Source organism: Rhincodon typus, chromosome 6 (assembly GCF_021869965.1).
Source record: "Rhincodon typus isolate 14 chromosome 6, sRhiTyp1.1, whole genome shotgun sequence".
NCBI classification, from domain to species: domain Eukaryota; kingdom Metazoa; phylum Chordata; class Chondrichthyes; order Orectolobiformes; family Rhincodontidae; genus Rhincodon; species Rhincodon typus.
The window spans coordinates 14490357-14502790 of record NC_063337.1 but is presented as its reverse complement, the minus strand read 5'-3'; the positions used below and the strand labels follow the sequence as shown (position 1 = coordinate 14502790).

Below are 12434 nucleotides of genomic sequence, written 5' to 3'. Positions count from 1 at the left end.
TCCTCATCGAATAAAAATCCTTCAATCTAAGTTTTGAATGAATGAAAAGTAAAATAAATATGTGGCTCAAAGACCAGCGTGCGAGAACTGAGTTGCAGTTCTTGATGCATTGGCATCAGAACTAGGGAAAGTGGGGGGTGTGTATCGCTGAGATGGTTTGCGCCTGAACCTTGTCAAGGCTAGTGTTCTAACAATCAAACAAATAACCAGGAAGGTAGAGAGGGCTTTGAACTAAACAAGAGGAGTCAGGGGTCAAGCTTAAGTCGGTGCACCAAATCAAGCTGTAGAATCAAAGCAGTAAAGCAAAATGGAAATTCACAAAAGTCTGGTCTGCAATGGGATCTGGGTGTCTTGGTGCATAAAGTTGGTATGCAGGTACAGCAAGTAATTAAGGTGGCTAATGGAATGTAATCCTTTTTACAAGGGGAATTGAATGTAAAAGGAAGGATATGATGCTTCTGTTGCACTGAGCATTGTAGTTCAAAACACAAACACAAACACAATAGATTTTATTGAAAGACAGACCGGGACTGAGGGGCCAAATGGCCTACATCTGCCCCTAATTTGTATTTAAGAATGCAAATTTTAATCTCAACCCCAATATCAACAACTGTTGGAGGAGGATTACAAATTTCCAAAGCCCTTTGTGTGAAGAAAATTTCACAATGTTGCCTATATAGTCTCGCTCTAACCTTAAGGTTATGTTACCCTTGTTTTGGATTCCACCCTATTTGTGAAAGTAGTTTGTTCCAATCCTATCAAACATTTTGATCAAACGCTTTGGATAGACTTTAAGTCTAACTCCTGGCTGCATGGAACATGCCTTAATTCTGAGAGTCTGCCAGTGATGGGAAAACCTCCCATAGTTAAGTTGGAGACAGGAAAGGCCATTAAAGAAACTTACCTGCTTACAGTGGGATGTTGATTCAGCTTATTGAGACAATCAGTGCCAATTATCCCTGACCACACTGGAATTTGAAACTTTAGTCAAAATCCTGGAACTCCCTTCCGAGCAGTACTGTGGCTGTGTCGACACCACGTGGACAGCAGCAGTCCAAGAAGGTAGCTCACCACCACCTTCAAAAAGGTAGTTAGGAGTTAGCAATGCACGCTCCAGCAATGCCGTATACTGTGGACCATTTTTTGTAAAAAAAAAAATCAGTGGTGTCTCAGGACCAGAACAGGAATCACACAGCTTTTCTGTGCTTTCAGAAGGGCTCCCAGAAAACCAGTTTACTGAAATTACTGGAAAAGCTCAACATCAGTTAACGTTTCAAGTCTAGTGACCCTTCCTCAGAACTGATGTAGAAAATAGGGTGGAAGGAGGGGTTAAGGAGTAAACAATAGGTGGAGATAGAACCCAAAAAGAGAGAGACCAGTTAGACAGACAAAGGAATGGATAAAGACCAGCCTGGGAGAATGAATAGCTGCCAATGGGGACTATTAGTGGCTAACAATGCGTTGTGTGTAATAGCAGACTATGTGATAACAAGTCTGGTGTGTGGGGGTTGGGGGGTAAAGACATTAGAGAAGGTGCCACAAGCCCTAAAATTGCTGAACTTGATATGGAGTCCAGAAGGCTGTAGAATTCCCAAGCGCTGAGCTTTATTGGAGCACTGCAGCAAGCCTGAGACAGAAAATGCTGGCCAGGGAACAAGGTGGCCATTGCCAGGCTGTCAGCACATTAAGAAGGAAAACGGAGATGCTGTTAGCCACCCACCCTTTAAAACCTCATCTCTGCTTGTGTCTGGTCCTCACCTCCAGTGTCTGGAGCATTACTAGAAGCAGCTACGACTCCCAGTTTCCAACTGGGCCAACATCACCCAAATTAAATCCCAATCTTCAAAGAGATGACCTCATGATCCTCTATCCTCACAGAGATTGAGACCAATTAATGAAACCCATCCTTGTGTCGTAGGGAGCTTTGTCTTTTGGATTTATACCAAAAAGGGACTAAGTTTAAGGCTTTGTTTCACTTTATTGCTCTGGGTTAGGTTCCAGAGATCAGCACATTATGGCAATACTAACACCTAGTGTCAATACAGGACAGTTCACTCAAGCATTCAGTAGCAGCAAGATGTAGTCATGCTTTCGTTTGTAATGGTTTCCTACCCTCACTTATTTCACAGAGCAAATAAGTGACAACCTCACTTGAATAATGGCAATTCTGTTCAAATGGTTTGCTGGAGGATACACTGAACTCTAGCAGTTGAGGGAGTTAAACGGATATCAGTGATCGCATGGACTAACCTGGGGGTGCTCCACTGATCTCACCTTCAAAACCCTGCACATCAACTCAGTACTCTCACCTCACCAGAGTCAGTTGTCTTCAGCAGTCATTCGAAAGAAATTGGACAGACTTCAAAATGGATGACCAAAAAGTGTCTGATTGGAGGTTTCTTCCAAATATTGGATGACATACTAATGGGGACACCTTAAAGTTCATGGTTATGCTCATATGGGTTAATCCAGCTCCAAATTGTACGTGAATTGGGATTACAGCAGGAGAATGAAAGAGAAAGACATTCCCTTGGAAAATTATAAACATTCCTTGTACTCAAATTTATGATATTGCTATAAGTAGACAACAGAGAAAGTCTTGCTTTACATTCTGGTTTATCAAAGGAAAGTTTGTTACTAGACCCAAAACATTTCCATGTAATTTAGGTATCCTGCCAAACAATTCTCAGATGTCAGCTATATGTGGCTATGCAGTGAATAACCCAGTGATTATATATTGCAGTGATATTTATATTGGCTATGCCACCCTAAATACTCCCGTGATCAGAACTGGCCAGCCACATACAGATTTGGAACAGAAGCCACTTATCTATTTATTTCAATACCAAACCAGCATTAACTTAACTAACAGCCAAGTCCAATCCAATGGAGTCAACAATTGACTAGCATTCCATTTTATCTTTGACACACTATTTGGTAAACCCACGACATTCCCAAAGCAGAATTATGCGTAGTAACAGTACTAGGATAGGAACAGGTCAAGTCTGTAGCATCCTTCCAAGGAATGGACTTCAATCTTTGTCTGACGCTTATTCCTAGGTCACTAACTTACCAGTGAAGCCACATGCTTCCGCAAGAAGAAAGGTGCTCCACGACATCAAGAAAAACAGTGCGGTCTCCAGGAGAGGGAAACAGTGCAGTTTGGTAAATTTGGTGACGTGGGACAGCAGCAGTTAAGGCAATAGCTGAAGATCAGAATGCAAAAAGAATCTCATTCAAAAGACAAATCACCTTTTCTAGAGAAAACACCAGTCCTATTGTTGACTGGGAGCATTGCTCAATCACGAGTCGTTTGGGATCTAGGGATTCTTTTTCACTGATCAGTTGGAACAGGTGTTTTATCTCTCTGTCCTTGAGGCAGGGAATAGTTTGGAGTAAGGCATGTAACATGCCGAGGTCAACCAGAAGCTAACGGATATTACTCAGGGAGCTTTCTCTCTCCTATGTTCTTTTGAGACAAGAGTCCAACATCCAGGGCTCCATTATGATTATTTTCTGCTTTCTGGATATATTTAAACCAAGGTCTGGGAGGGGAAGGGGGCACATTTATGGTGTTGGGCAAGAAATGTGGGAGGGTGAAGAAAGAATTAAAAAAAAAAAAAAAAACCACAGCCAGTGGTAATGACTTAGAATTTGCTATTTATTAGTGCGGCAGCCTAGACTCACTGGTCCGAATGAGTTCCTGTCGCGTAACGGATCTGTCACAATCAAACATAGCCATGACCTACAGTTTTAATATGTGACTGTAAAAGAGACAAATCATTTGTATAATATAAAATCCCCAGTCAACTAGCAGAATTAAATTTCTTCTAATTATAAACATGTGAATTTACAACTATGAAGCCTGTGAATGTCCTTCTACAACATCTGCATGTCATGTTCTCCATTAGGGAGTCACCAATAATGAACCAACAATGACATGTTGTACATTATTCTTCAGCCAACGCATGATCTGAATAGTTGTTTTCTTTGAAATCAATCATGGGATGTGGGTGTCGCAAGCTCGACCAGTATTTATTACCCATCCCTAATTGCCCAGAAGGCAGTTGAGAATCAACCATGTTGCTGTGGGTCTGGAGTCACGTGTAGGGCAGACCAGGAAAAGATGGCAGTTTCTTCCCTATAAGGACATTAGTGAACCAGTTAGTTTTTTATAACAATGGTTTCATGGTGATATTAGACTCTTAAAATCTCTGGATTATTAAGCTAATGATAATACCATAACGATGATAGGCCATCCCCTCCCCTCATTTGCTTTCGGAATATAGCCACCGCTGGCAGGGCTGTATTTATTGTCAACCATTGTCACCGTCAAAGTGATTGTGGTTGCCTATTGTTCTCGAAGAGCTTGGGGTAGCACTGCTGCCTCACAGCACCAGAGACCCGGGTTTGATTCTACCCTCGGGTGACTGTCTCTGTTGAGTATGCACATTCTCCCCGTGTCTGTGTCGGTTTCCTCCCACAGTCCAAAGATTTGCAAGCTAGGTAGATTGGCCATGCTAAATTGCCCGTAGTGCCCAGGGATGTGTAGATTCGGTGGGTTATAGGGGGAGGGTCTAAGTGGGATGCTCTGAGGGTCGGTGTGGACTTGTTGGGCCGAAGGGACTGTTTCCACACTGTAGGGATTCTATGATTCAGCTTACCCGGAGGCCTGCACCAGTCACTAACTGTGTAGTTAACCACACAGGGTGGCACGGACCATAAGGGTGACAGTGGATTTTAAACTAGCTCAATATTGACCAGACCTATCAAATTAAATTTCCTACCCTGCTTTGGTGGGATGTGGGCAGTTAGACTCTTGACTAGTTATAGAATAACTGTGCAATGGGTAATATAGTTTGCACCAAGAACTTGGAATTTTTAACAAATATAATCCAGAAGTTGGTGGTCCAATTAATGCCTCTTGATTATGATCTTCACACCTGCAGGTACATGAATAAACGCGCACAAGTACTGGCCAGTAATTTTCCAGAAAATCCACTTCTGTGAATGAATCTCCGCTGGGCTGGTCTTCATCAATACTTGAAGTAAATCTGTAATAGCACTCCTGAACTACTGCTGTGGTTACACACAGTGAAACATCAGCCTGGCCAAACTCAACAGTCCAACAAAGCTCCCATGTCAGTGGCGTAATGTGATGTTTTGACTGCATTAAAAACGTAGCAAGTTCTCCAGTTTTAGCTGCAGGTGAAAGCCACAGATTTGGAGGGAGAAGATTCCTCCAACGACGCTAGATTCAGATACCAGCAGCACTCCATCCTCAAAGAAGGAACAGGCTTTTCGTTCAAGCTCTAATTCAGATACATTATCCGGGATTCAGCGCGTAACTCGTGTGTTGAGCTGTCAGAGGTAACGGCCTCGTGGTGTTATTGCTAAACTATTTATCCAGAAATTGTTCTGGGGACGCGGGTTCGAATGATGGAATTTTTAGTTCAATTGCAACAAATTCTGGAATTAAGAATCTACTGATGACTGAGAAACCAGTGCCAATTGTTGGAAAAAATCCATCTGGCTTACTAAAGTCCTTCAGGGAAGGAAACCTGCCATCCTCAACTGCTACATTTGACTCCAGACCCACAGGAATGTGGTTGACTCTCAACTGCTGTCTGAAGTGGCCTAGTAAGCCACTCAGTCCAAGGGCAGCTAGGGACATGCAGTAAATGCTGGCCAACCAGCAATGCCCATGTCACACAAATATTTGAAAAGTGCCAACAGGGTGTAGTTGCTGGTGCACATAAAAGATCCCAGGGCACTACCTGAAGCAGAGCAGGGAAACTATCGCAGCGACTTGGATAGCTTTATTCTCTGAGCCACCATTTAAAAAAGAAACAAATCATTAGGTTATCTATAGTACTGCTGTTTGGGAGGTCTTTCAAATGTGCAAATTTGTTGAAATTTTATCAAATTTATAGCTGGTTTCGTTAGATGCAAGACGCTTTGACTAATCCATATCTGAGGATGCGAAAGGTGTTACATAAATGCAAGCTCTTTCATTATTCCATTGGCAAAAAAAAAGTGCCTTTGCAAACACTACAATGCAAATTTGCTTTAACACAGTTGTCAAGCTCCAAAAAACAAACGAGACTGTGTTGTAATGGAACAGCAAATAGGAAACTGGGTCAGGCTGTGAAGGAAGTCAGGCAGGGGGATGTTGGGGATGAGGCCAAGGTTGGGAGAAGGGGTCGAACCAGTAGGGGAGTAGGTGGGGCGGCAGTGCTGAGTTGGGGTTTGTCTAGTCCAGGTGGAGAAGGGAGTCAGAAGGCATGAAACCCCTTTGCTGCAAGCAAACCCGCAGGGTTTTGATCACCATTATAACCAGAATCTGGTGTATTTGGATTAACCACCACAATCATAGTAAAAGGATATCAGAGCAGTGAGCACTCCAGTTACCGCCCCCATGGCAAAAGAGCCACTGAATATTCCGAGGAAGACACCCACACACTTGAAGAAAGCTGCTGCATCAAAGGTGTGGCTGTTCTCACCCGCTGGCTGGTAAGCAACAATTGACCTTCATAGAAACAAAAAAAAAATCTTTTACATACAGACAGGTAGAAAGACACATACAAACATACTCCAATTCACTTTCCTCATGGTATAAACATATTATTCAAAAATGGCTTTCCCACCCTCCTCTGTTCTGAAGACACAAGTTCAAGTTATTTATTTTATGACAGACTCCAGCCACAATTCACCGTCACCACAGGTTTCACCGTTCCACTAGTAATTCACACAATTTACTCTGCTGTGAGTCATCACAGAGAACATGTGAAACAATTGTCTTTTTCAATATTTGAAGTAAAATGTCCACTTACGATGACAGCACAATGGCCACAGCGTCATTCAACACACTTTCCCCAAACAGTAGAGCATACAGGTCAACATCCACTTGAAGCTCATTAAATATGGCAAGAACAGTCACTGTCAAAACAAAAAAAAAAAAAAAAAAAAACAAAATAAGGCTGGGAACATGAAATAAAAACAGAAATTGCTGGAGTCAGTGTAGAAGTAACTCAGCAGGTCTGGCAGCATTTGTTTTTAAAATCAAGAGAATGTGGGCATCACTGGCCAGGCCAGCATTTATTGCTCAACGCCAACTGCCCGAAGAGTTAGCCACATTGCTGTGGGTCTGGAGTCACACGTAGGCCAGACCGGCTAAGGACAGCACATTTCCATCCCTAAAAAAAAGCATTACTGAGCCAGATAGGTTTCTGCAACAATTGACATGATTGCCATTAGACTAGCTTTACTCTTCTCCCACATTTTTATTGAATTTAAAAATGTTACCACCTGCCAAAGGATTCAAATCATGTCCCCAGAACATTAGCTTGGGGTTCTGGGGACATTAGCTAGTCTAGTGACATTGGCACCACACTGACCTCCCCTTCAGAATTGAACCTCAAAAGAGGAGCCGTATTGGACTGGAAATGCTAACTCTGATTCTCTCTCCACAGATGATACCAGACCAACCGAGGTCGTCCAGAAAATGAAACCGGACTTGGAAAACCTTCACTCCAATTCATGAACATTCAAGGCTTCAAAAGCTAAAGAAAAGAAAGAATCAACAATGGTTTCAGAGGCCAACTTTGGGGAGATAGTTTCCAAATCCAGTGTTACACCCAAGTCTCAACTACTCTCTTGACTAGCCTTTCAAGTTCCAAACCCCCTTAACTTCAACACATCCAAAACACCGCTGGCCATATACTAATTCTCTCAGTATTGGTAGAATCTTCCAGAGTTGGAAGACATGTTAATTAGCTGAAGGCCCCCACTACCCGCTCCGAATTCAGTGCTGATACCGGATTGTCGAGTTTGGGCCACCTGTTATCAAGTGAGACCCTTAAGTGGACAATTAATGACTAATAATTATAGGTCAATTCCTGTCTGTGCTGCAATTATCTTAGCTCCAGGTGGGACAAAAACATGAATGGACAGTGAGGGCTGACTCTCCGTTACGGGAAAGGGGTGAAGTCCCTCAATCTGTGGTAATTAGTGGAAAATTAAAAAGGACCCAAGATAGGGCAGGGGCTTGGCCACTGAGCGACCCCTAAACATCTGTTCAACCCCAAGAAACCCTTCCCTCCCTCCCCCGATAAAGGATTTACCTGCCCAACTGGAAGAAAGTGTGGGGTTGTGCCTTGCTGTGAGAAGTTGGCTGTCTTGATTAGAATCCCTACAATGTGGAGACAGGCCACTTGGTCCATCGAGTCCACACTGGGCCTCTGAAGAGTATCCCACCCACTTCCGTAACCCTGTAAACCTGCATTTCCCAGGGCTAACCCGCTTAGCCTGTACATCCCTGGACACTGAGCAATTTAGCTTGGCCAATCCACCTAAACTGCACATCTTTGGACTGTGGAACGAATCCTGTGGAAGGAAACCCACGCAGACACACAGAATGTGCAAACTCCGCACAGAACATCACCCAAGGGTGCAATCGAGTCTCTGGCACTATGAGACAGCAGTGCTAACCACTGAGCCACCATGCTACCTAGCCAGTTACTCAGCAAGTGAGCCAGATCTCTGACAGAAATGGAAGATTCTGACCTATGTCCCAGTAATGCAGCACAATTTCCAAATTAGCAGATGACAAAACTTGCAAGGGTTATAAACATGGTGGAAAAAGGACCAGGTAAATTTCTGAAGGTTATAAGCAGGCTGCTGTAACGGATGAGCCCATGACATTCTGTATTGAATAAAATAAACAAAAAGAGAACATGTGAGACATGCTAAATGATCTGGTTTTGAAGGAGATGAGAAGAGAGAGAGAGAGACTGAGACTTGGGAACACTAGTACATAAATTTTAGAAGGCAGCAGCCTGGTTAACAAAGCAGTTAATAAACACACATGGGAAGCTGAAGTATATAGGAGGTAGAGAATACAAGAGTGGAAACTTATGCTATTCTGATACAAAACACCAGATGGCCCCAGTTGATGTACAGTAGTGTATCCCAATGTGGGCATTGCACTTTAGGAAAGGCCTGAAGGCTTTGAAGATGATAAAGAAGAGATGAACTACAGTAATGGTGAAAAATAAGAATAGGGCATAGTGAGCTGAAACAGATTTCTAAGAATTTTGAAGAACTCCTATATTTTCTTCTTTGCACACTAAAATTTCACCTTCACAAGACCTCCTCAAGACAAAAACAAAGAACAAAAGACATCTCAAAAGATAAAGATTTGATACGATAAAGATTCACAAAAACATGCTTCAACCAGCTTCACAACTTTAAACTCATCTACAACAACACTTTTCCTCATTACCCAGTACTCTTTCGATCAGTCTTGTTGCCTTTTTTCAACATTATTTAAAGCAAATTTCCCTTCTGTCATGGTACCCAAAACTGAAAAGAATATTCGAGGTATTCTCTGATCAGAGCAGTTTATAGTCTTCGCATGGACTCAGGGCCAGTCACTAACTCATATTTTACACTGTGTGGATTTGATGAGTTTGAGTTAGGGTAAGCACTTAATTAAATAGCTTGGAGATAGCAAGAACTGCTGATGCTGGAGTCGGAGATAACAAGGTGTGGAGCTGGATGAACACAGCAGGCCAGGCAGCATCAGAGGAGCAGGAAAGCTGACGTTTCAGGTCTGGACCCTTCTTCAGAAAAAAAAATTAGATAGCTTCCCTTTTCCACCATATCCAATACCCTTCCTCATCATTTCATGACATGTTCAAAAACATGCATTTAGTTTTTCACCATTGATGCAGTTCTAACATTTTTCGTAGTGACGACACTCAAGAAATAAGTTAGTCTGTCCTTCGATCCTATAAGTTTTGCAGAGTCAATTTGTGAGGACCAATTCTACATTCAAGGCTGAAATATGGACCTTGAGAAGATTGAAAACCTACTGACATGGACATTTCACAACGTGTCACTGTAGAAAGATAGAGTGGGTCACACAGTCAGTTAGAAAGGTTACAAAAAGCACACAGGAAGTTGAGGATTTTGGAAGAGGAAAGATTATGATTGAGTGAGTATCAGAAGATGACAGGGAAGCTGATTGAACCATCTAAAATTCTAACATCCCTCTAATCTACACATCTCTGAATACTATGGGTAATTTAGCATGGCTAATCCACACAGCCTGCATATCTTTGGATTGTGGGAGGAAACCTACGCAGACACGGGGAGAACGTGCAAACTCCACACAGACGACAGTTGCCCAAGGGTGGAATCGAACCCAGGTCCCTGGCGCTGTGAGGCAGCAGTGTTAACCACGGAGGCACCGTGCCACCTAGCAGATGTGGGATTGTGGAAATCACAAACCTAACATCCATTTATCCCTCAACACGTCTGTGTTGATACATACCTGGATCAGTAGCAGATATGATGGCACCAAAAAACAGGCAGTCTGTGTAGTAAAACCCATCTTCAAGTTGTCCTACAGCATACATCAGCTTCACAATTCCATACATGAAGTTTCTAGAACAAGCACAAGAACTTAGGTTTTCCTTTTAAAAAGATCATTGGGAAAGGCAACAGGATAATACAGGGGAAGAAGTATGATGAAGATTCTCTAAACTCTTACTGTATCTCAAAAGAAACCAGTCGAGACACCGAATCTCTAGAGTTTCAACAAATATTCCATCATGTGGAAGACTAGAAAATCTGCCTCCCAAAATACACGGTGTTTCTTCTGGAATACCATTAACTAGTATTCAACTCCAGATGAACTGAACTTTGAGAGAGAGAGAAAGATTTCTAATTCTACAGCATTTTTTTGAGATTTACAGTGCATTATATCAAGGAAGCACTTTTGCAGTGTAGCCACTGTTGTAAAATAGGAAACATGATGGCTAATTTGCACACAACAAGCTCCCAATATCAGATAAATCAGACTTTTGCGATCTTGACGAGGGATACATATTGGTCACGACACTGGGGAAAAACTACCCAGTTTTTTGCTTCAAAATACAGCCTGTTACCATCCGTCAGAGTAGGCAGATGGAGCCTCAGTTTAACAGCATGTCTGACAGATAGCGTCTCTGATGGTGTAACACTCCCTCAGGAGTGCGTCAGCCTTGATTTATTTTTGTGCCTAAAGCCTGGAAAAAGGTTTTGGTGATTTGGGAGGAGGTGGGTTGGGGGGTTTGTGGGAAAGAGTGTAGAACCAACTGAGCCATGGCTATCACAGCTTGGGTCTCTTTCTACATTTTTTTTTAAAAACCACTAGAGAACAAAAGAAAAACAACATGAATATCACAGTGATCTTGTAAATAATATACGAGTAGTAAATAATCTGTAAGCAACACTGTAATAAATGAGATTTCAGTGCGTTAATGAAATGTTTTGAAGTTGCAAATCATATTTGGAATCTCAAATACAATAGTCGCACTGTCATTTAAAGGTTCTAATGGGCTGGCTTTCCTTATGCTACTTCATCTCACCTGATCCAAACCCTGGGATCCCCACATCTCACTGACATTCCAGATAAAGCAGAATATCCTTGAACCCCAGTCTGTTTGACTCATGATAACGTAATCATTTTTCATGAAACACATTCACATTATGGATTAAAATAGAGCTCTTAATTTTTTGAAACACTTCTATGAACAGTTTACATTACAAAGTATTGGACGATTTTCTCACAACATTAGCCACATGTTTAAAATCAGGATTTGATGCAGTGCAGCTAGTGTTTTATACCCTGCCCTGGCTTTTGCAGTGAGCAGGGCACTAATTGTGCCAGGGCAGTGCTTCCCAAACTTTTCTCCCCCACTGCAAACCCAATAGTGAGGCTTGAGAGTTGGTGTGTGCACACGCACGCATGTATAAATAAATAAAATATATGTGTGCATGGCATGCATTTGTACACATGTATATGTACATGCATGTATGTGTATGTGAGCATGTGTGCGCACACATATATATGCACATATTTACACAAGTGTATGTGTGCATGTGCTTGTGTAAATGTGTGCACGTGTGCACACGTGTATTCATATATATATTTTTATGTGTACATGTGTATACCTGTGTGTGGGTATGTTGGTCGAGACGGGGTGGGGGGGTAAAGAGAGAGTTGAGAGGACGGGGGGCCATTAGAATAGGAGCAAAGCCTTTATAACTTGGTTGCAGATCTGGGTGGGGTGTTGTTGATTCGCAGTCAGCCTGTTAATGAGTATTGCCAAAAAGGGATGATGAGGTGCTTCAATCAGCTCTTCAGTAAGGCACCCACAGTATGGATTAAATTCTATCCCATGCTTGTAAAGGAATAGTATAGACAATTCTTATGCAGCTACAGTATTGCAAGTAAACTTCTTTTATTCATAGTTTTGTGGAAAATTTGATAATATCATGGAATAGTTCAGCACAGAAGGGGGCTATTCAGCCTATTGAGCCCATTCTGGTCCTTCCGAACAGCAATCCAGTTAACTCACTCTCCCATCACAGAAACAAACTATCAA

At 42.2% G+C, this 12434-nt stretch overlaps 1 protein-coding gene across 2 annotated transcripts in view; it reads right to left on the bottom strand.

Annotated features, from left to right (window-relative positions):
* slc9a7 (solute carrier family 9 member 7) overlaps positions 1-12434 on the bottom strand; it is a 135659-nt gene that overhangs the window by 56437 nt on the left and 66788 nt on the right. For both annotated transcript variants that reach the window (XM_020517308.2, XM_020517316.2), the window contains exons 5-8: positions 10337-10449; positions 6834-6939; positions 6388-6529; positions 3074-3179 (exon numbers count right to left, since the gene is read on the bottom strand). In XM_020517308.2, the coding sequence (XP_020372897.1) occupies positions 3074-3179; positions 6388-6529; positions 6834-6939; positions 10337-10449 (467 nt within the window). The remainder of the gene's footprint in view (positions 1-3073; positions 3180-6387; positions 6530-6833; positions 6940-10336; positions 10450-12434) is intronic.